Source organism: Zalophus californianus, chromosome 10 (genome assembly GCF_009762305.2).
Source record: "Zalophus californianus isolate mZalCal1 chromosome 10, mZalCal1.pri.v2, whole genome shotgun sequence".
NCBI classification, from domain to species: Eukaryota; Metazoa; Chordata; class Mammalia; order Carnivora; family Otariidae; genus Zalophus; species Zalophus californianus.
The window spans coordinates 772359-791619 of record NC_045604.1 but is presented as its reverse complement, the minus strand read 5'-3'; the positions used below and the strand labels follow the sequence as shown (position 1 = coordinate 791619).

The 19261-nt window shown below is 60.5% G+C and overlaps 2 protein-coding genes across 7 annotated transcripts in view; one reads left to right on the top strand and one right to left on the bottom strand.

Annotated features, from left to right (window-relative positions):
• The window catches only part of ADAR (adenosine deaminase RNA specific), a 38752-nt gene extending 32009 nt beyond the window's left edge, over positions 1–6743 (top strand). For all 6 annotated transcript variants that reach the window (XM_027610602.2, XM_027610601.2, XM_035722107.1 and 3 more), the window contains 8 exons: positions 144–315; positions 721–814; positions 1234–1356; positions 1592–1725; positions 3178–3360; positions 3690–3802; positions 4094–4221; positions 4361–6743. In XM_027610602.2, coding sequence (XP_027466403.1) covers positions 144–315; positions 721–814; positions 1234–1356; positions 1592–1725; positions 3178–3360; positions 3690–3802; positions 4094–4221; positions 4361–4598 — 1185 coding nt within the window. In that variant the 3' untranslated portion in view covers positions 4599–6743. The remainder of the gene's footprint in view (positions 1–143; positions 316–720; positions 815–1233; positions 1357–1591; positions 1726–3177; positions 3361–3689; positions 3803–4093; positions 4222–4360) is intronic.
• An 803-nt stretch (positions 6744–7546) lies between these two features.
• CHRNB2 (cholinergic receptor nicotinic beta 2 subunit) lies at positions 7547–19217 on the bottom strand. Its single transcript, XM_027614180.1, has 6 exons — positions 19032–19217; positions 17735–17880; positions 17527–17571; positions 16953–17062; positions 15270–16170; positions 7547–11200 (listed from the first exon to the last, which is right to left on the bottom strand). The coding sequence occupies exons 1-6, from the start codon at positions 19093–19095 to the stop codon at positions 11030–11032; spliced, it is 1437 nt and encodes a 478-aa protein (XP_027469981.1). The 5' UTR covers positions 19096–19217; the 3' UTR covers positions 7547–11029.
• Between the last annotated feature and the right edge of the window lie 44 nt (positions 19218–19261).

The window sequence follows — 19261 nt, the reverse complement described above, 5'->3', positions numbered from 1 at the left end:
GTGACGTAGTCCTGGGCTTTCGTTGGCGCCTCAGTGACACGCAGAGCCAGGCCAGCACGTGCGAGAGGGAGAGGCGGCTCAGCCGAGGGCGCTCGGCCCGCCCGGCCCCACGCGGCGGCCCTGACGCAGCCTTGTACCCACAGCTTCCCCTCACCGGCAGCACCTTCCACGACCAGATCGCCATGCTGAGCCACCGCTGCTTCAACGCGCTCACCAACAGCTTCCAGCCCTCCCTGCTCGGCCGCAAGATCCTGGCCGCCGTCATCATGAAGAAGGCCTCCGACGACCTGGGGGTGGTGGTCAGCCTGGGGACAGGTCAGCGAGGCCCTCCTCTGGGGCTGCGTGGGCACGCCGGAGGCCGGAGCCCAGGCTCTTCCGTGGCTCTCGTGGCCGCCATCTGCGCGCATGGACGGGGAAGGGGCGCGGGAGGCGGGGGCGGTACTTGAGGCTGGCCCCGTCCTCGGCCCCTCACGACCCACCTCTGTGGGGGCGCCTGGGCTCAGGTCATGATCTCAGGGTCCCGATGTCCGGGTGGTGGGATCCAGCGCCTGCGATCTGGGATCGGGCTCCGCGCTCAGCGGGGACTCTGCTGGTCCCTCCCCCTGCCCCTGCCCTACTCGCACTCCCCTTATCTCTGAAAAAAAAAAAAGCCAAACAGCCTCTATCCTGTTTGTCATCACTTCCCTGGGAAAGATCACATTTGTTTTCAACACCTTCCAGGGAACCGCTGTGTGAAGGGGGACTCCCTCAGCCTGAAGGGGGAGACGGTCAACGACTGCCACGCAGAGATCATCTCACGGAGAGGCTTCATCAGGTGGGGGAGCGCGGGGGCCCCGTGAGCCTGTCGCATGCCTGACGCCTCCGGGACTCAGGCCGCAGAGCCTCCTGTCCGCAGCCGGCCCTCTTCCCTCCAACTTTCTCAAAAACGCACCAGAATCTCCCGGTCCTCAGGGTTGTAGGGGCGCAGAACCCATCGTGTGTATCTGAGGACCGAGGAAGCCCCCTGCTGGCCCCTGCTCTGCCCTCCAGCTCACTGGTCTTTATCAGGTCAAGGCGCAGAAACAAAAGTGACCTGAGAGGCTGGCTGGCTTCCCAAGGTGTCGAGGCCTCTGGTGGAGGGTCCCCCACCTCTTCTGCATGAGAAACCGCAGAAGCCTGCACGTCTAGGGCTTTTCCCTACTTGGGGCCGGGTCACAGAAGGCGCTGTGGCTCTAGCCAGAGTTCCCCTTGTAGGTTCCTCTACAGCGAGCTAATGAAATACAACCCCCAGACCGCGAAGGAGAGCATATTTGAGCCTGCGAAGGGAGGAGAAAAGCTCCAAATCAAGAAGACCGTGTCATTCCATCTGTACATCAGGTCTGTCTGGTGTCTGCTGCCACATGAGCGGGCCTGCCAGGCCCCAGGGTTGGGTATCCGAAAGCCGTCCTGGCCCATCAGTCAGAGCCGTTCCGTGGGCCACACTCAGCTCAGCAGCCTGCGGGAGGCTGTGGGGAAAGCCCCTTGCCTCCACCACATCGGGCTGTTCTCGAGCCCCGGGGAACTGGGGGGGCCCCCTGCACAGGTGAGCTTCCACGGTCGCCCTGTTCTGCAGCACGGCCCCGTGTGGGGATGGCGCCCTCTTTGACAAGTCCTGCAGTGACCGTGCCGTGGAGAGCTCAGATTCCCGCCACTACCCCGTCTTTGAGAATCCCAAACAAGGCAAGCTGCGCACCAAGGTGGAGAATGGTGAGTGACACACGCCCTCCATCTTGCCCATGGGAAGGCTCTGCAGAGCCCCGGGCCCATCAGGTTCCTGCTGTTCGCTGCTGGGAGGGGGTGTAGGAAGGCCAGGATTCCACTTGGCACCTGGTAGTCGGGGAGCCCTGCGCGTCAGCTAGGAGGCAGAGGTACCTGCCTAGAGCTCAGGGCAGAGAGCTTGGCTAGAAACAGAAGTGTGGGAGTCACTTTCCCATCGTTGATCTTTGCGGCCAGGGGGTGGGTGGGACCACTTGGGGTTGGGGGGAGCAGAAGGGATGTGGGGCCAAGTCGCAAGGAGTGACAGAGGTGGGCACCAAGTGTGCGGCTCCCTCCCATCCGCCGGCTCCTCCTCGTCCAGGGCCCTTTGTGGGGGGGCTCACCTCACACCCACCCCCCTGCCCTCAGGCCAGGTCACCTCCCTGGTCAAAACCCACATCGCTCCGGGGCACGTCCCCAAGAGAACAGAGACTAGTGCACGCTTGCTCATAACAGCGAAGAAGTGGGGACCGCCCCAGGGTCTGCCCACTGGTGAATGAACCAAACGGGGTCGGTCCACACGGTGCAGTCACACTCAGCCTTAAAAGGGGTATGGCTCTGGCACCTGTTACAACACAGATGAGCCTCAAAAAGCAGCCAGTTGCTAAAGGTCCCACGTTCCGTGTCTCCATTTATACGAAACGTAGGGAATATAGAGCAGGCAGCCCTGTAGAGACAAAAAGTGGATTCGTGGTTGCCTGGGGCCCAGGCTGGGAAGGTTGGCGGATGTAGGGACGCTTCTTTTGAGGGCGATGAAAGGTTCTCAACTTGACTGTGGGGAGGGTTGAACATCCTGTGAATATACTAAAAACCATCAAACTGCACGCTTTAGATGGGTGAATTACGTCTCAATAAAGCTGTTACGGGAAACAGCGGAACAGGCTCTGTAGCGGTTTCCCACCGCACTTCACACACGCACGTGGCTCAGGCCCACTGGCTCTTTGTCCGCAACCTGGACAACCCAGTCTCTCGCTGCCCCAGGGCCCTGGTTTGTGCTGTTCTCCGTGCCTGAAACTCTTACTCAGCTGTTGCTTCTCCTTGGTGTCTTTGCTACCCTGGCAGTTCCGTCCCTGGAGGCCCCCCGCCATCTGCCGCCATCGGTCCCTCGGGCTTTGAGCCCTGTTGCCGTTCGGAGCTCTTGTGTCCATATTGCTTTGCTTGCTTACTGGCGGTCTGTCCCTTGCTGCCCCCTCACGCCCACGAACGTTCCAGGAGCACAGGGATCTTCTGGTTTGCTTGCCGTTGTTCCAGCACCGAGTAGAGTGCCCACACATTGTAGGTGCTGTGGAATCTGTGAAGAATAACCGTGCGCAGCCTTGGCCCAATGTGAGGAGTGTAAAGGCCACGCCGGGGAGTGGCCGGGCCCAGGGGCCCCCCGTGGCTCTGACCCAAGTCCCCCCACAGGGGAAGGCACAATTCCAGTGGAGTCCAGTGACATTGTGCCCACGTGGGACGGCATTCGGCTCGGGGAGAGACTCCGCACCATGTCCTGCAGTGACAAGATCCTGCGCTGGAACGTGCTCGGCTTGCAGGGCGCGCTGCTGACGCACTTCCTGCAGCCTGTGTACCTCAAGTCTGTGACGCTGGGTAAGGGTGCCCGCATCCGCACAGGCCTCACTGCCCACCCTGCTGGGGTGGGAGGCATGTCTTCTCACCACAGGTCCCAGAAAGACTGTGGCTTCCAGTGGTGGGGTCTGGGCTTCCTGGTCAGACGGTACCCCTCCCGCACCCCCAAGCCCGAAATGTCGTGCCTGTGGCTCTGGGGCTGTGTGCCCTGCACACCCACCGTCCGCGAGGCCTGCTGCCTCTGTCCCACCACCCCCCTCGCACCTCCACGTCCCCCCCCCCGCCCCGGGCGCCTCCACCTCGCGGCAGCACCAAGGACAAACAGGTGCGCACCTCCGTTTCCTGCACAGGTTACCTTTTCAGCCAAGGGCATCTGACTCGCGCCATCTGCTGCCGTGTGACAAGAGATGGGAGTGCCTTCGAGGACGGACTGCGGCCCCCCTTCATTGTCAACCACCCCAAGGTGCTGTGGCCCCTCCACTTTTCCGTTGACGGTCTTTCGGTCGCTGGCCGTGGGCAGGGGAGGGGCCTCCACGGGTGTCCCGGGAGCTGGTCCTTTTGTCTTCGTGGACGCCAAGGGCCTTCTTCTTGGTCTGGGCCCCATTTGAATCGAGCTGGGGTTAGTATGACCAGAGTCCTCGCCCCGCAGAATTCTAGCTGCGGGCAAAGATCACGAGCCATCCCCTCTCCCCTGGGGGCCCCAGGGCCTTCTGGAAGGTCTCCATCTCTCCCCTGTTGCTCCCGGGACCCCTAGGTGGGCCGCGTCAGCGTGTACGACTCCAAGAGGCAGTCGGGGAAGACAAAGGAGACAAGCGTCAACTGGTGCCTGGCAGACGGCTGCGACCTGGAAATCCTGGACGGGACCAGGGGCGCTGTGGACGGGTGAGGCGCCGGCCCGCCCGCAACCCCCCCCGCCCCCCGCCCGGGCTCCCCGGCGACCCCCGCCGCACCCCGTGCACCCCTGCCCAGGTTCCCCGCCCTCTCTGTTCCTGGGGCGTAACAAGCGCCTTTGTTCCTCCAGGCCGCGGAACGAATTGTCCCGGGTCTCCAAAAAGAACATTTTTCTCCTGTTTAAGAAGCTCTGCTCCTTCCGGTACCGCAGGGATCTGCTTCGACTCTCATACGGCGAGGCCAAGAAAGCTGCCCGAGAGTACGAGATAGCCAAGAACTACTTCAAGAAAGGCCTGAGGGACATGGGTTATGGGAACTGGATCAGCAAGCCTCAGGAGGAGAAGAACTTCTACCTCTGCCCTGTGTGAGGGGCCAGGGACTGGGGGGCGACAAGGGGCCGCGGCTTTCCTCGTCACGTCCGTCTGCAGGTGTTCCTTTCCTTTTTCTTTTTCTTTGTTTGGTGGAAGCACGTTGGTGACACTGGGAATGGTGGGTTGCGTGCCCTGCGTCTGCCAGGGGCCGGGCCCGCCCACCCGCCCCTGCCCTCTCCACCAGGAGGGAGGCACGGCGGCCCCTCCTGCCCACCGTGCAAGGCCCTCCCGCTCAGCCCCCCTTTGGTTTCCACGTCCCCCCCTCGTGTTTGCCACACCAACCTCTCGCCGCCGTCTGGGTCAGGCCGATCTGCGCCGAGTCCTGTCAGGGCTGGAGGTTTCGTTGGCAGACTCTGCAGGCCCCTCCGTCTTCCTCTGCCCTTTTGCAATTCCCTCCTTATGATTGTTAAGTTTCTCCTTTTCCTCCAAGAAGGTAAGAGGTGACCTTCAAGAATTCGGTGAAACAGGTATGAAGACAGGAGTTTACAAGCGCCGTCAGTTCATCACCGGGCCGGGTGCCATTGGCATCCGCAGGTGGCGCTCGGTGACCTTTCGGGTCTTGCACTTTAGCCAGCGGGGGCGGGGGGGGGGGGGCAGCTGGGCGGCAGAGAGGGCTGGCCGAGGGCTGGCCTAGGGCTCGCACCCACAGGAGCAAAACCCTGGGGGGTGACACCGACCGCCCCCACATGCAGACCGGCCTCGCAGGACCGCACACCCGCTGCCCTCCAGAAGCATTCCTGGGGATTTGTCCTGCCGGCGGGGCGCAGAGGGGCCGCAGACCCCAACCCCTGGGTGGGAGAGGTCCTGCACCACAAGTCCTCTGTTCAGGTAAAATCAGGACTGAGACGAAGAGGGCAGAACAATCATGTCGGGTCGGATCACGGCACCGCGCGGTATCTTTCTCATGACCGTGACCAGGGAAAGCTGACCAAGGCATGGGGACCTTAGGAGTTTTTAAAAATGTCATAATGTTGATTCTTAACTGCTACGGAGAACCTATACTTGCACAGATTTTAAAATCAGACCTAATTTTTCATTTATCCAAGTGCTTTTGTCTGCCGGGGAGTTTCAGAAGGGCAGGCCTCAGGCCTGTCAGGGAGTCTTTGCAGGCTTGATGCCCGACAGTAGTTGAAACCGAGTTGAGGTGGGTCCCCTGTCTACACCTCAGGCTAGCCTCTCTGGAGCCCGGCTCTGCGCCCGCACCAGCCAGACCTGAGCCCGCCTCCAGGCGACGCCGCTGTCTCTGCCCGCCGGCGCTCCAGGCCAGGCCTACGGATGACTGTCCCCCTTCCCTCGCGCCCCCCTCCCTACTGCCGAGGCAGCCCTGTCTGGACCCCTCTTCCGCAGTAGATACACTCACACTCACACTTTGGTTCTGGTGGCTACTATTCCTCTGTGCTATTGACCAAAATTTAAAAAAAAAACAACACCCAAGTTTTTTTGAAGTATACTAAAGATGTCTTTGTGGAATAGCCAGTTGTCCCACGGAGCCGGTCGGGACACAGTGCCTGCCTTCTGCGGGGGAGGGGCCCGGCCCCACTGAGCGCACCTGCCAGAGGCGTGTGGGGCCGGCCTCCCAGGAGGCAGCTGGAGGGTCTCGCCTGCTGACCCCGCGGAACGGTTCAGACCCTCTGCTCCATCTTGGGCGTTAGAATCTCCAGCAGAGCTGTGACTGGGAGCCCAGGGGCCCTCCACACAGCAGATCCCCGCTCGCCCCAAGGTCAGATGAGACACACCGGCTCCTGCTGTAGGAAGGGGGCTCGGCTGCGCCCCCCAGGAATGGAGGGGCAGAGCTCCCTCCCACAGTGCTCTACTTTCTTGTCCAATCTTTGTTTTTAGTAACCAGGATGCCCTTCTTCCTTTTTTAAAATGATCTTTGTAGTTGATTTGTCTGAACTGTGGCCATTGTGCATCCTCTGAATAATCACTTGTGAAAATTGTCGCTGCTCGAAGCTATTTCCTTTACTCACGTTGAGCGACTGTTGGTTTGGGTCCTGGTGCGACCCCAAGAGGGGACGGGAAGAACCCAAACACAGACTTGGCGCCACCGCGGCTGCACTCCAGTCTACGATTCCGCTTTGATGTGTCCCTCGATAACCGTGACTAACAATATACATTCCTCATAAATAAAGAGAATCTGAATTGTTAGAAAGTCTCCAGTCTTGGCTTCGCGGGGGAGGGAGCGGGGGGGGGGGGCAGAGGGGGCCGCGGCCCTGCGGTTTCTCACCTGCCGCAGGCTGCACACCCCAGCACCCCAGCAGAGCCCAGGGCTCCGCGCCTTGTCCTGGCACCCTGTCCTCGGAGACCGCGTCCCAACGCGCAGGCGTCACTTGCGCAGCCCCGCACCCCCCACCCCCCACCCGCCCCGGCAGCGCCCGCGGCCGCAGGTGCTCTGCCTGCTGGGAAGTGCGTGTGCGCCCCCGCTCCGGGCTCTCGGCTCTCCTTCGCTCTCCGCTCTCCGCCCTCCGCTCTCGGCGGGCCCGGGGCCGGCTGGGCTGCAGTCTCGAGGAGGCACTGCAGTATTTCTCCGCGTGACTTTCACAGAGAACGCGCCCCTTCCCATGTTGCGATTCAGGCCAGAGTCTCTACCACATCCGTCCCTGGCTTAAGGACACAGAGTCAAGGCGAAGCCTCCTTCCCCGTCCGCGACCGATGGGACAGCTGAGGCCAGGAGGGCCAGTGACAAGTCTGGGGGCACATTAAGGACCACAGCCGTGTGTGGGTGTCATTCGTGGTCCGCCGAGATCCAGGGCTTCTGAAGATGGGGAAGGAGATGTCGCCCTGTGGGGACGGATGGGGTGGGGGGTGGCGGACGGGGACGGGGGTGGCGGGGGGGGGGGGGGGGGGAGGGGAGGCCCCGCCGCCACCGCTGCGGGAGAGAAAAGTATCCAAGTCTTAAGGACGCAGACAGTTTCCTTCCTTCACATCGAATGAGCGCCAGACCCATGTGCGGAGGGAACGAGCCCACCCGCACCACCCGCTCCGAGGGGCTGGGACGCAGGGCTGCCCGCGGGACCACAGAGTGTTCGTCAGCTCCTTACACCTGTTCCCGTTCGGGGGCCACAACTGAGCGCCTTCCAGGTTTGGGCCCAAAGCAAACCAGAGTTCTGGGGACAGGTGTGGCCTTCACACAGACCACAGCCTTGACCTCCCCGTGCACACGAGCTGTGCAGAGACTCCGGCCGACCCTGCCTCCAGGGCCCTTCTCGACGAGTGCCCCCCAGGAGCTATCCATTTCTTTTCCATCTGACGAGTGCCCTTGTCCGGCATCGATTACAGAAATTAAAGTTACCGCTCACCCTCAGAGGCTTGTACTGTCTTTCATGGCTCATGGGTCCAATTTCTCCAGCATCACCCCCAGTTTCCCAAATTTGCCAACCCTGGCCCCCAAATAGAGCAGAGAGACAAGACATGTTTGGAAACAACTTTCTTTACAAGAACCTTGAGTTCCTAAGGAGTCTGGCCTGGAGTGGGCTAGACCAGTGCAAATATTCCAGAAGCACAGACAAGGGAGGCCAAGGCCAACGGGGCGGCGGGGGGCTCTGAGGGTGGGTGGGTGAGTTGTCTTAGCTACAACTCCTAGACCTACAGTCCCTCAGGAACCGTGTGACACTCACGCTGGGCCCTCGGGCCTGTTGGGACAACACGGAAACATGCTAATTCTCGCTCCGGCCTGGGTGGCTGACAGCCGGCAACTGTTGGGCTGAGGGACGCCGTGGCCGTGGCCCAGGCACCTGGAAGCAGAGGCTGAGAGCTGGAGCCGAGTGCACTCTGGCCAGGGAGCAAATCAGAGATGCCCCTTGCTTTCCCTCCGCCCGCCTCGAGGCCCAGCCGTGCGGGACGGCTCAGCTGAGCGAGTCGAGCGAGTGGAGGGGCCCCTTCCCTGCAGAACAGAGGCCTGGGGCTGGAGGAGTAGGAGTCGAGCCCCCAGGTCCTGCCCAGAGCACTCCCTGCCTCTCGCCCTTCCTGCACGCACAGCCTTCCTCTGCAGAGAAGGCCAGCTGGGAGGCTGCCTTGTCTTGTTTGCTTTCAAGTTTTCGATGACTCAGTCCAGCTGTTGCAGTATCAGACGCCTCGCCACCAAGAAACTGCTTTCCTCCTGTGGCAGCGCCAACCGCCAAAAGCGGTGTGGGCAGGCCTGCTCATCGGGCAGAGTGCTTTGCAGATGGAGACAATCCCGCCTCTGCTTCCTCGGCAGCCCCTCCCAAGCCCACCTTGCTCAGGCTTCGGTCCAGTGTGTGCACTGTCCTCTCCAGATTAGGGGCACTGAATGGGGCACCTGATACTGTCCAGAGACGGCCCCCCATGGAAGGGACAGGGAGCTCCCCTGACAACACCAAGGTAGGAGAAGGGACGATGCTTGTCCCCAGTCAGGCAGCAATCTCCAGGCCTAAGCCCTCTAGCATTTTTGGTGACTTACTTGGACAACAGCCCCTTGGAAGAAGTACTCCAAGCAAGGACAGGCCCAGCCACGTGGCCCAGGCCACAGTGAGGAGCCCGGGAGAGCCAGAAGCGAGGGCCTCGGGCCAGCACCCCACCCTGCAAAAGGAGGGCTCCTTTCCGGTTGCTCTTCAGGCTCTTGGAGGCTTCCCCGGGGCTAGGAAGCCACAGCAGGTCCAGGCATAATACAGGCAACTCTTAATTTGCTGCTCTAGGAGAGGGGATCTCCGCAGGGCCAAGACACCCACTCAGAAGGGAGGTCACGAGCCCACTCCGGCAGGCCGGGAAACACGCCGAGGCACCTCTTGCCCAGTGGCCACCTGGGTGTCCACAGCCAGGACAGGGCGAGGTCCGCCCAGAGGCCCTGAGCTCACGCCTGCGTCAGGAGGAGCTCAGCCCAGGAACGGAACGATGCTTTGCTGCGGGCACTCCAGACAGCAACAGCCATCAGACCCACCGAGTGGCCCCCAGAAAGTTCCCCTCAACTGCACTCCTCCAGTCCCCGGCTCCCCAGACTCCCACCCTGCTCCAGGGGACTCGGTTTGCTCAAGGAAGAGAGAGGGAGAGGAGCGGTGTGCGAGGAAGGCTGTCAGGAGAGTCAGGTGGGCCCACCGCCCCCAGCTCTGCCCGCCTCCTAGCCTGCACGCCCATCAAATCCCCGCCAAGTACAGACTGGGCTTCTTCCTCCTCGCTACCGTCCTCATTCGAGAGATGGGGTCACTGAGGCCCAGAAAGGCAAAGGGACTTGCCCCCTGTGGCTGAGCGAGCAGGTGTGAGCCAGGACTGGAATCCAGACTGAGACCGTCTGGCCCCGTGGCCCACGCAGTGCGTCTCCCCCGACCTGTGAGCACTGCCCCCACCTCTGCTGCACCTGCAGAAGCAGGGGTCCAGCTGTGCTCCCGAGGACGGCATGGTCTGCGTTGGCCGGCCCTTCGGCTGTGCTGGGCCACCTGTTGCCACTGAAGACAGGCCAGGACCACAAATCAGAGCCAGTCACATGGCAGGGGTGGGGGCAGGAGGTCCATCAGAGGTCTGTTTCCTAGGCTAAGAGGCCAGGTGGCCCCCAGCTGGTCCCTGGGAGCAGGGTCAGGATACAGCCTCCACAAGCCCACAGGACGGAGGCAAAGGCCGTGCTTTCTGAGGAGCCGGTGACGGCAACGAGGTTCTGCCTCCGCCCCGCTCAGGTCTGCTTGTGGGGTGCGGCTGGGCCAGTGCTGACTCTTTCCTGCCCAGCCCCCTCTGCTGCGGGCAGAAAGGCTGGGTCTGCTCAGAGCTAACAGCTTCACTTTCCTGACTCCAAACACCGGTCAGTTCAAGTGGGGAGAGACTGCCGGAGGGCTTGCATTTTGTGCACAGTTGGAGGACGTGGCTCCAAGCAGGTCACCGGAAAGCTCCGAACTCAGGGGTTCGAAGCCCAGCCTGGCCCGCCCCACCCGGCCCGAGCAAGAAGGAAAGTGGGGGGAAGTCCAGGGGTGCAGGGAGCTGGGGCTGAGCTCTGGAGCCCCTAGAAGCAAGGGGCTGCGGGGCTGGGCTGGAGGGCCCCCAGGGGTCTGACCACAGCGCCAGGTAAGCCCCTGGGCAGACCTGCCAGCCCAGAGGCCGTGTACTTAGGCAGGGGCCCTGGGACTCTGTCCCGACCTGGCCCCTTCCCCATCACACTTCCCTCAGAGGGGAAGGCCCAACCTCCATGCCCGACCAGCAGCACTCCTGCCCGGCTGCCGTAAGAAGACAAGACAGCAGTGGGTCCAGCCTCCAGCCTCCATGGTGTGCTGTCTGTCTGCCGCCAGCGGGGCTGGGAGGGGCTGGGGGTGGGGGACGGAGAGGCTGGGTCTGCGGCAGCGCCCCCCCAACCTGTAGCTCACTTGACCGCCCCCCCACCCCCCCGTAGCTCACTTGACCCCCCAACCTGTAGCTCACTCGTCCCTCCTCCGCCCAAAATGACTGTGTACAGAGGGCAAGGGGTGGAGCGGCACAGAGCCGGGAGGGCGTCACTTGGAGCTGGGAGCTGAGTGGTCTGTGTGCAGGAAGGGAGCAGTGGAGTAGTTCTGGAAGAGAGGCTGCAGGAACATGCCAATGGTGCCAAAAACACAAACGAAGACAAAGATCCAAAGGAACAGGCGGTCGATCACCATGGCAACGTACTTCCAGTCCTCACTCACCTGGACAGAGGAGACAAAGGAGGCCGGGCTATCAGTCACATGATGCAGGACAGGAGTGAAATGGGAACAGGCCGGTCTCACCACACACACACACACACACACACACACACACGTATGCACCCACCCGTGCACATACGCGTGTACACATGCACCCCGCTCCTCTCCCTCCATGACCCCACAGCGACTTTTCCAAAGCGTGGCTCCTAACTTGCCTGCTTAAAAGCCTCCAGCGGCCCCACTGCCTTCAGGGCCCATCCAAACTTGAAGACCCACCCACGACAAATACGCACCTACCTACTTACCATCCCCTTCCACCCTCTGACCCAGACTTACCAAAGCCCCATGTGTGCTCTCAAGTCTCTGTGCCTTTGAGTTTCCTTTCTGTCTAGAATTCTGGTCTTCCCTTTCTCTGCCTGGTGAACTCCTACACATCCTCTAAAGCCCAAATCAAATGTTACCTCTTCTCTGAAGTGATCTTTTCTGATACTCCTGATCAGCATGAACCACCGTCCTCTCTGGACTCCCTCAGCAGTGGACACATCTCGATCACAGTGTTTTTACTGCACTGTATTGCCATTTCAATTTGCATGTCTGCCATCCTACCCTGCCCCCGGCCAGCTACAAGTTCCTAAATGACAGGGACCCTGGCTGATTCACTTTGCAGTCCCAGCTTGTGCAACAGAGTGCCGGTAAATGGGTGTCCGGTTATCAAATGAATGGCTGGCTCCACAGGCCCCCATCCATCTGTGACTGCCTGGGGCACCCCATCCAACAGCAGCACCTCCAGCACACAGGCCCCAGAGGGTGAGCACTGGTCCCCAGATGCGACCAATCCATCGGAAAGAGGATACCGTCTGGGTCTGACAGCTGTCACGGGGCCGGCCCCCCTTGAGCCTGAGTCAGGGCCTTTGCACACATTCATCTGGGGGCCCGGGAAGGAGACCGCTGTGCACCTTAATTCGGTCGGCTGCTGAGTAACAGCTTGCTCGTGTCTGCTGTGGGCCTGGCATCGTGCCAGGCATGGAGGTGTGACCAAGAGCAAGACAAATGCCGGCTGTGGCTTATTGTCCACAGAGGGAAAGGGACACAAATAAGCAAGAATAAAAAAATTATACACTGATGGGTGCTGATATGGAAACAAAGAACGGAGAGAGAGATACGGAGGGGAAGACACACTGTAGGGTGGTCTGGGATGGCCTCTTTGAGGAAGGGACACTGAAGGTCACGTTGGAACATGAGAAGGAGCCAGCTATGGGCGCCTGGGTGGCTCAGTCCTTAAGCGTCCGCCTTCGGCTCAGGTCATGGTCCCAGGATCCCGGGATCAAGTCCCGCATCGGGCTCCCCGCTCGGCGGGAAGCCTGCTTCTCCCTCTGACCCTCTCCCCTGCGTGTGTTCCTACTCTCGCTGTCTCTCTCTCTCTCTGTCAAATAAATAAATAAAATCTTAAAAAAAAAAAAGAAGGAGCCAGCTATGGCCGGAACAAATTGAAGAAAGAAACAATCAGACAAACCCGAACTGAGGGCCAGCCCACACCCGTGAACATGCTGACGCTATGAAACACAGAGCTGAGAGACTGTTCCAGATCAAAGAAAAAGAAAAAAGTAGGGCAACCGAGTGCAATCTGAGACCCCGCGTCAGGGTGGGGAGAGCTGCGAAGGGCATTACTGAGAAAGCTGGAAAACCTTTCTTTAAAAAAAGATTTATTTATTTGTTTGAGAGAGAGCAAGCAGGTGCACGGGGCAGCGGTGGGGGGCAGAGGGAGAGAGAGAATCTCAATTCGACTCCAAGCTGATGCAGAGCCAGACGCAGGGCTCCATCTCATGACCTTGAGATCATGACCTTAGCCAAAACCAGGAGTCGAATGCTTAACTGACTGCACCCCCCAAAAGTTTTCCAAAAGTTGGAAAACTTTTTTTTTAAGATTTTATTTACTCATTTGAGAGAGAAAGAGAGAGCATGAGCAGGGGGGAGAGGCAGAGGGAGAGGGAGAAGCAGGCTCCCCACCGAGGCAGGAGACCAACATGGGGCTCCAACCCAGGACCAGGAGACGCTTATCCCTGGAAAACTTTTCTAATATGGATTTTATATCAGTTAAATATATTATATGGATGTTGAATTTCCTGAATTTGATCACTGATCCTGGTCATGCAAGACAACATCTCTATTATCAGGACAAGACACACTGAATTATTCACGATAAAGGGTCACAATGTCTGCAACCTACTCTCAAACAGGAGAGCAAACATTAATAGTAATAATAATACTTTTTAAAAAAAATTTATTTGAGGGTGCCAGGGTGGCTCCGTTGGTTAAGCGACTGCCTTCGGCTCAGGTCATGATCCTGGAGTCCCGGGATCGAGTCCCACGTCGGGCTCCCTGCTTGGCGGGGAGTCTGCTTCTCCCTCTGACCCTCTTCCCTCTCGTGCTCTCTCTCTCAAATAAAAAAAAATCTTTATTAAAAAAATACTAGCACCTACTTCTAAATAATTAATTAATTAAAAAAATAATAAAAAATTTATTTGAGAGAGAATGTGTGTGTGGGGTAGGGGGAAGTCGGGGAGGGAAAGAATCCCAAGCAGACTCCCCACTGAGGGCAGAGCCGGGGGTGGGGCTCAATCCCACAACCTTGAGATCATGACCTGAGCCGAAATCAAGAGTCGGATGCTTAAGGGACTGAGCAACCCAGGAGCCCCAGTAATACTTTTTTAAAGGAAAAAAAAGAAGGGCATTCCAGGCAGAGAGACCAATGGGTGCAAACATCCTGAGATAAGACAGAGCTTTGCTCGCTTAGACTAGTGGGCCAGTGACCTGAGCCAGAGAGGAGAAGGCACAAGGTGAGAAGGAGACGTCGCATATTTGCAGGAAGGAGAACAGAGCTGACTCGGGGAGACTACCAGGAGGTCCTGCCCCCGTCCGGGAGGAGCTGGGGGAGGCCTACCGTCCGGGGAGTAGCCTGGAGAGGTGAGGAGGAAGGGGACAGCGGGGAGGACTTTGGAGATTGTGCTCACAGGGCAGGGCTTCCGCTGACTTGGATGGTGGGGGAGGTGAGAGAGAGAGGAGTCAAGAATCACTCCAGGTTTTTGGTCTGAACCTCTGGGTGCACAGTGATGCCGTTTACTGTAAGATGGGGAGACTGCAGGAGAAGCAAGCCGGTGGTGGGGTTTAGATGGAGCACTGGGGCTTGGACGTGTGAAGTCTGAGACGCCAGGGCGGCGTCCAAGTAGGGCCACTGCACCGAGCACCGAGCCGACTGCGGCAGGGGGCGGCGCGGGCGGGACGCGCGGCTGAGCCCCAGCGCTGCCCGGCCGCGTCTCCCTGGGCCTGTTCCCCCCTCCGCCCATCAGGCACGTACCCTGCTCCCTGGCCAAGCCCCAGCTGCAGCCCGCGGTCCTGCCCTCCTGGGGAATGGAAACGCCAGGCTCTCAAGCCCCCACCCCCGCCCCCAGCGGTAGCGCTGGAGCCGCCCTTCCTCACCCCCAAACCGGAACGGCTGCATCCTAACGGAAACCCGGCCAGTCACCATGGCAACCACTGGCGAGCCGCAGCCTGGAACGGGCCGGTGCCCGAAGGCTGCCCGCTGGCCGCCGCCGGCCCGTAGCACTCTGCCCCTGCGCGGGCTCGGGGCTTCCGGGGGTGCCCCTCCGCGGCGGGCGCCTGGGTGCAAAAAGCCGGGTGTGCGCGCGGCGGGGGCGCTGCTCTGGGAAGCCCCTGCCTCCACCTGCCCCTCCTCCAAAACGATTTCACCAGGCCCTGCCAAAGGCGCTGAAAAGGGGTGTGACTTGGGCCTCTGCCCCCACCCATCTTCCACCGCCCCCATTCCGCCCCCCCGTGGGGCGCACGAGAGACCCGGAGCCCTTCGTGCCGAGAGCTGCGATCACCAGTCGCCAGCTCGGACTCGGGGGGGCCAGCGGGGGTTGGGCCTCGGGGTCGCGGCCACCGGCTGGCCGCAAAGCCACCAAGGCCTCCCCAGGCGTCCCCGCCGCCCGTACCGACTCCAGCCTCCACGGCGCCGCCTCCGGGAAGCCCTCCGGGGAGAGCCCGAGGAGGCCACAGCGGCCGCGCCACTCACGCTCTGGTCGTCGTCCTCGCTGCGCACGTGGTCCGCGATGAAGCGCACGCCGTCCACCGCCGCGCGGAGGCCGCAGCCGCCCGCCCCCGCCCCGCCGCGCGCGGGCCTGGCGCGCGGCTCCCCGGGGGCTTCCCGGAAGAGGAGGGCGCCCGCCTCCCGCTCGTGCTGCCGCCGCCGCAGGCGCAGGCCCTGGCGAGCGCAGCGGGGCCGCGGCTGTTGCATGAAGAGCAGCGTCGGCAGCCACTCCAGGAAGACGACCTTGACCCAGGGCGCCATGGTGTGCGTGCTGGGCGAGCGGTGGTGCACGTTGAGCACGCACACGCTGGTGACGATGGAGAAGGTGACGAGCACCATGGTGAACATGAGGTACTTGCCGACGAGCGGCACGTCCAGGGAGGTGGGTGGCACGATCTTGGAGATGAGCAGCAGGAAGACGGTGAGCGCCAGCAGCACGGAGATGCACAGCGTCATCTTCTCGCCGCAGTCGGACGGCAGGTAGAACACAAGGATGGCCAGCGAGGTGATGAGCACGCAGGGGATGATGAGGTTGATGGTGTAGAAGAGCGGCTTGCGGCGGATGATGAAGTCGTACGTGATGTCCACGTACGTGGAGTCGTCCGGGTTCTCGTTGCGCCGGCCGGGCAGCGCCACGATGTCCCACTCGCCACTGGGGGTGAAGTCGTCCAGGCTGGCCACGTCGCTCTTGAGCACCAGGTCGATCTCCGTGCGGTCGTAGGTCCACGAGCGGAACTTCATGGTGCAGTTCTGCTGGTCGAACGGGAAGTGCTTCACCTCGATCTTGCACGCGCTCTTGTAGATGGCGGGCGGCAGCCAGAAGATGCTGCCGTCGTAGGAGACCACGGCGTTGGAGTAGAAGGACACCTCGTACATGCCGTCCGCACTGCCGAGTGGAGGAGCGCGGTCAGCCCCGGCTCACGCGTTCCTGCACCCCACCCATCAACCCCGCCCTGAGCGGGAGGAAGGGAGAGCCAGGCCGGAGGGTAACCGCCCAGGAGTCGACAGAGGTGGGGCAGGAGTTGAGCAAGAAGGGGATCTGGGTGAGTTGGTGGTCAGGAGGCCTGTGAGGCCTTTTGGAAGCAGAAGAGGGTGGATGACGGGGGCTGTCTGCTACTTGTCATGCACTGTGCGAGCTGGTTGCTCCCCATGCAGAGGAGAGGTTGGGGGAGCCTGGGAGGCCAGAGTAAGGAGCCCCAGGCAATGAGGGGGACAGGGGCAGGTGGGAGCAGGAGATGCACCCACTAGTGATTGAGGATCTTGGAGGTAAGTGGGATTGTTGCAGGAAAGGGGACGGAACCCAGAGGAGACACTGGGGCCTCCAAGTTCTTTGACCCTGAACGATCCTCCAGGAAAGGCTATTCTTGAATCCATATAGGCACTGGGGCTGTCAACCCTTGTCTCTCTCCCACTGAGGCTCCCAACAATGGGACTCAGATTTGGTGGAGAGGGGACTGGCCGTGGCCCAAATCACCTTGGAATCGTCTGGATTTTCCACATTACACCTCACTCGTCTGGGTCTGTCTGCTGCATACTGACTGTGTCTGTGCCAACAAGAAGTCCCTTCTGTCCCGCTGTGCGAGCTAACTTACTTTCCCTAGGACCCTTTCCCTCCCAGAGCACTCCTGTAGTCTCCTCCAACCTTCCCGTTGCTCCAAGGCCACCTACTTGTTGTACAGAACCACATCTGGGAGCCAGATGTGTTTGGAAGGGAGCCGAACTTTCTTCATGTTGTCAAACTCCTCAGGCTTCCAGGTGAGCCGATAGTCCTCCCATTCCTGGGAAAGGGAGAGAGGGAGAGAGGGAACCTTACCAACCCATGCCCTTGCTGAGACTCAAGGTCAAGGACAGGATGGGGGTGGGGGGGAGGGGGGAGGCAATCTGGCTTGAGAGGGCTTGGAAAAGCCATCCCCTCCCCACAGTGACTTCCCTGCCCAGCAAATGTGGCTCATAAGATAGTTTCTCGTTTAATTTGCACATCTAAGCTAAGCTATTAGAATCTACATTTTACAAATAAGAAAATGAATCTTGTAGAGTTTAACATGTTCAAAGTCACAGAGCTGGTGAGTGGAAGCACCAAGTTTCAGATCCAGTTATTTAGCACTCCAAAGTCTATACCTTTCTGCCTTTTTTGAGGAGATTAAAAGAGGGGGAAAGCACATGCAAAACAAACAAACAAACAAACAAAACTAAGGAGGGAAAAGCGGACCAGGGATGTGCACTGGGCAGGAAGAGCACTAACCTGGGTCAGCCAAACATTGGTGGTCATGATCTGCTCCCGCTCGTGCTGCAGGGAAGAAAAGAAGCTGCTGAGAAGGCCCCTCAGCCTGCAGGCTCGCTACAGCCATCTGTGATCCTTCCCATACCTCCCTAAGCCTGGGGAGCTCCGGGGGAGTAATTCTGGCTGTTTGACTTGAGTAGCTGGGCAGAGAGCGTGGGCCCCCACTCACCACACTAATGAGCTGGGCCAGGGACACCATGAGCTGTACCGTCACCTGCTCCGAGCCGTTGGTGGCTGGGCGGATGAGCTTGTTGTACCGGGAGGGATCCAGGAGATGCTCTACCAGCCGCTCCTCCGTGTCAGTACCCGACACTCCTGGGCGGGCGGTAGGAAGAAAGGAAGTAGGCAAGGGGGGCCCACCTAGCATCCCACTCTCCCTAGGCAGTGGGGCAACCAGGCCGAAACAGGAGCTCCCACCTCTCCATCTCTAAGGATACAGCAAAATGCTCCAGTTATCCCACGGGGGCCCCTCACAGAGAAACGCTTCTCTGACATCACCGACCAGGGAGACCAGACAGCCTCACACAGATGTCTCCAGACTAAAAGCCCACTCTGCAGGGATTAGTGGAGACCCGCTCTTCCTGCGAGGTCTCAGACTATAGTTTCAAAAGACTTGAGATTTCTTGTTTTCACAGCTTCTCCTAAAAGATCCCTGCAGTTCAAGGAGGGTTTTGGATGGTAGTGAAAGGGAACAGCTCTTTATTTCCCACCACACAACCTTTCTCCTCAGTCAGGGCCCATCTGTGTATACAAGTAACATTATGCACCTCCACATGTGACTTGGGCTGTGACCCCACCCTGCCCCCACCCTCAAAGACACTGGGTTGGAGAGGAGAGCTGGGCTGCCTGCGCTGTGTGTCAGAACGTGTATTCAGTCCCCAGTTCCACACATATGGGAGCCCACCTCCCATAAGATGGCATGCAGGTGTGGGAAGCTCGTTTAGCTGTACAATCCCTTTGTACCCGCCCCTCCACAGACTCTCTCTCCTGCAGCCCTGCACAGCTGTACCCCCACCCCTCAGAGCTCCTTCCTGGCACTCAGCCCGGCAGAGCGCCTTCCCTTCCAAGTCTTCCGCCCCACTGTATAAGAGAGTTGAGAAGTCACTTCTCTCGCCTTCCTGTCTTGCCCCTGTGGAGTGGCCAGAATCAGGAGCCCAATGTGGGGCACAGAAAATGATGGAGAGCTAAGGGAGGGTGCCCTTCCAGGTAGAGTTCTGGAGATGTTTCACGGGAAGTCAAATGGCATCTCAGCCGCAGAGTGTGCCCTCCTGCCACCCCAGAAGGCCTGGGGAGACTCCCTCCCCGTGCCCACGCCCTCCCCACCACCACTGCCCGGATCTCCCTCGCTTCCTTGCATCGCCTACTCCTTCGGGGATGTCCTCCTCCCAGCTCGGCCGCCCAGACGTCCCCCTGCGGGCTCCTCCATCTCTGGGGATCCCCCTTGCAGCTTGGAGCCCAGTCCTTACCGGCGCGCAGCCCGAGGAGGCCGAAGCCCAGCAGCAGCGCCGCGGGCCCGGAGCGCAGGGCCATGCCGCGGGCGGGGCGCTGTCCGCGGTGCTGAAGGAGCGCCCGCGCCGCCGGAGGGGCCCTGCGCGCGGGCGGCCGCGGGCCGGCGGGGCGGCGGGGCTGCGGAAGGGAGCCGGCTTCTCGCTCGCCCCGGCCGGAGCAGGCGGACGCTCTCCCGGCTGCTCTTCCA

Coding starts and splice junctions, on each gene's coding strand:
- CHRNB2 (XM_027614180.1), bottom strand. CDS start 19,095: ATGGCCCTGCGCTCCGGGCCCGCGGCGCTGCTGCTGGGCTTCGGCCTC. Junction 17,572..17,734: donor TGGCCCAGCTCATTAGTGTG/GTGAGTGGGGGC, acceptor TCTTCCCTGCAG/CACGAGCGGGAGCAGATCAT. Junction 17,063..17,526: donor CCAATGTTTGGCTGACCCAG/GTTAGTGCTCTT, acceptor TCCCTTTCCCAG/GAATGGGAGGACTATCGGCT.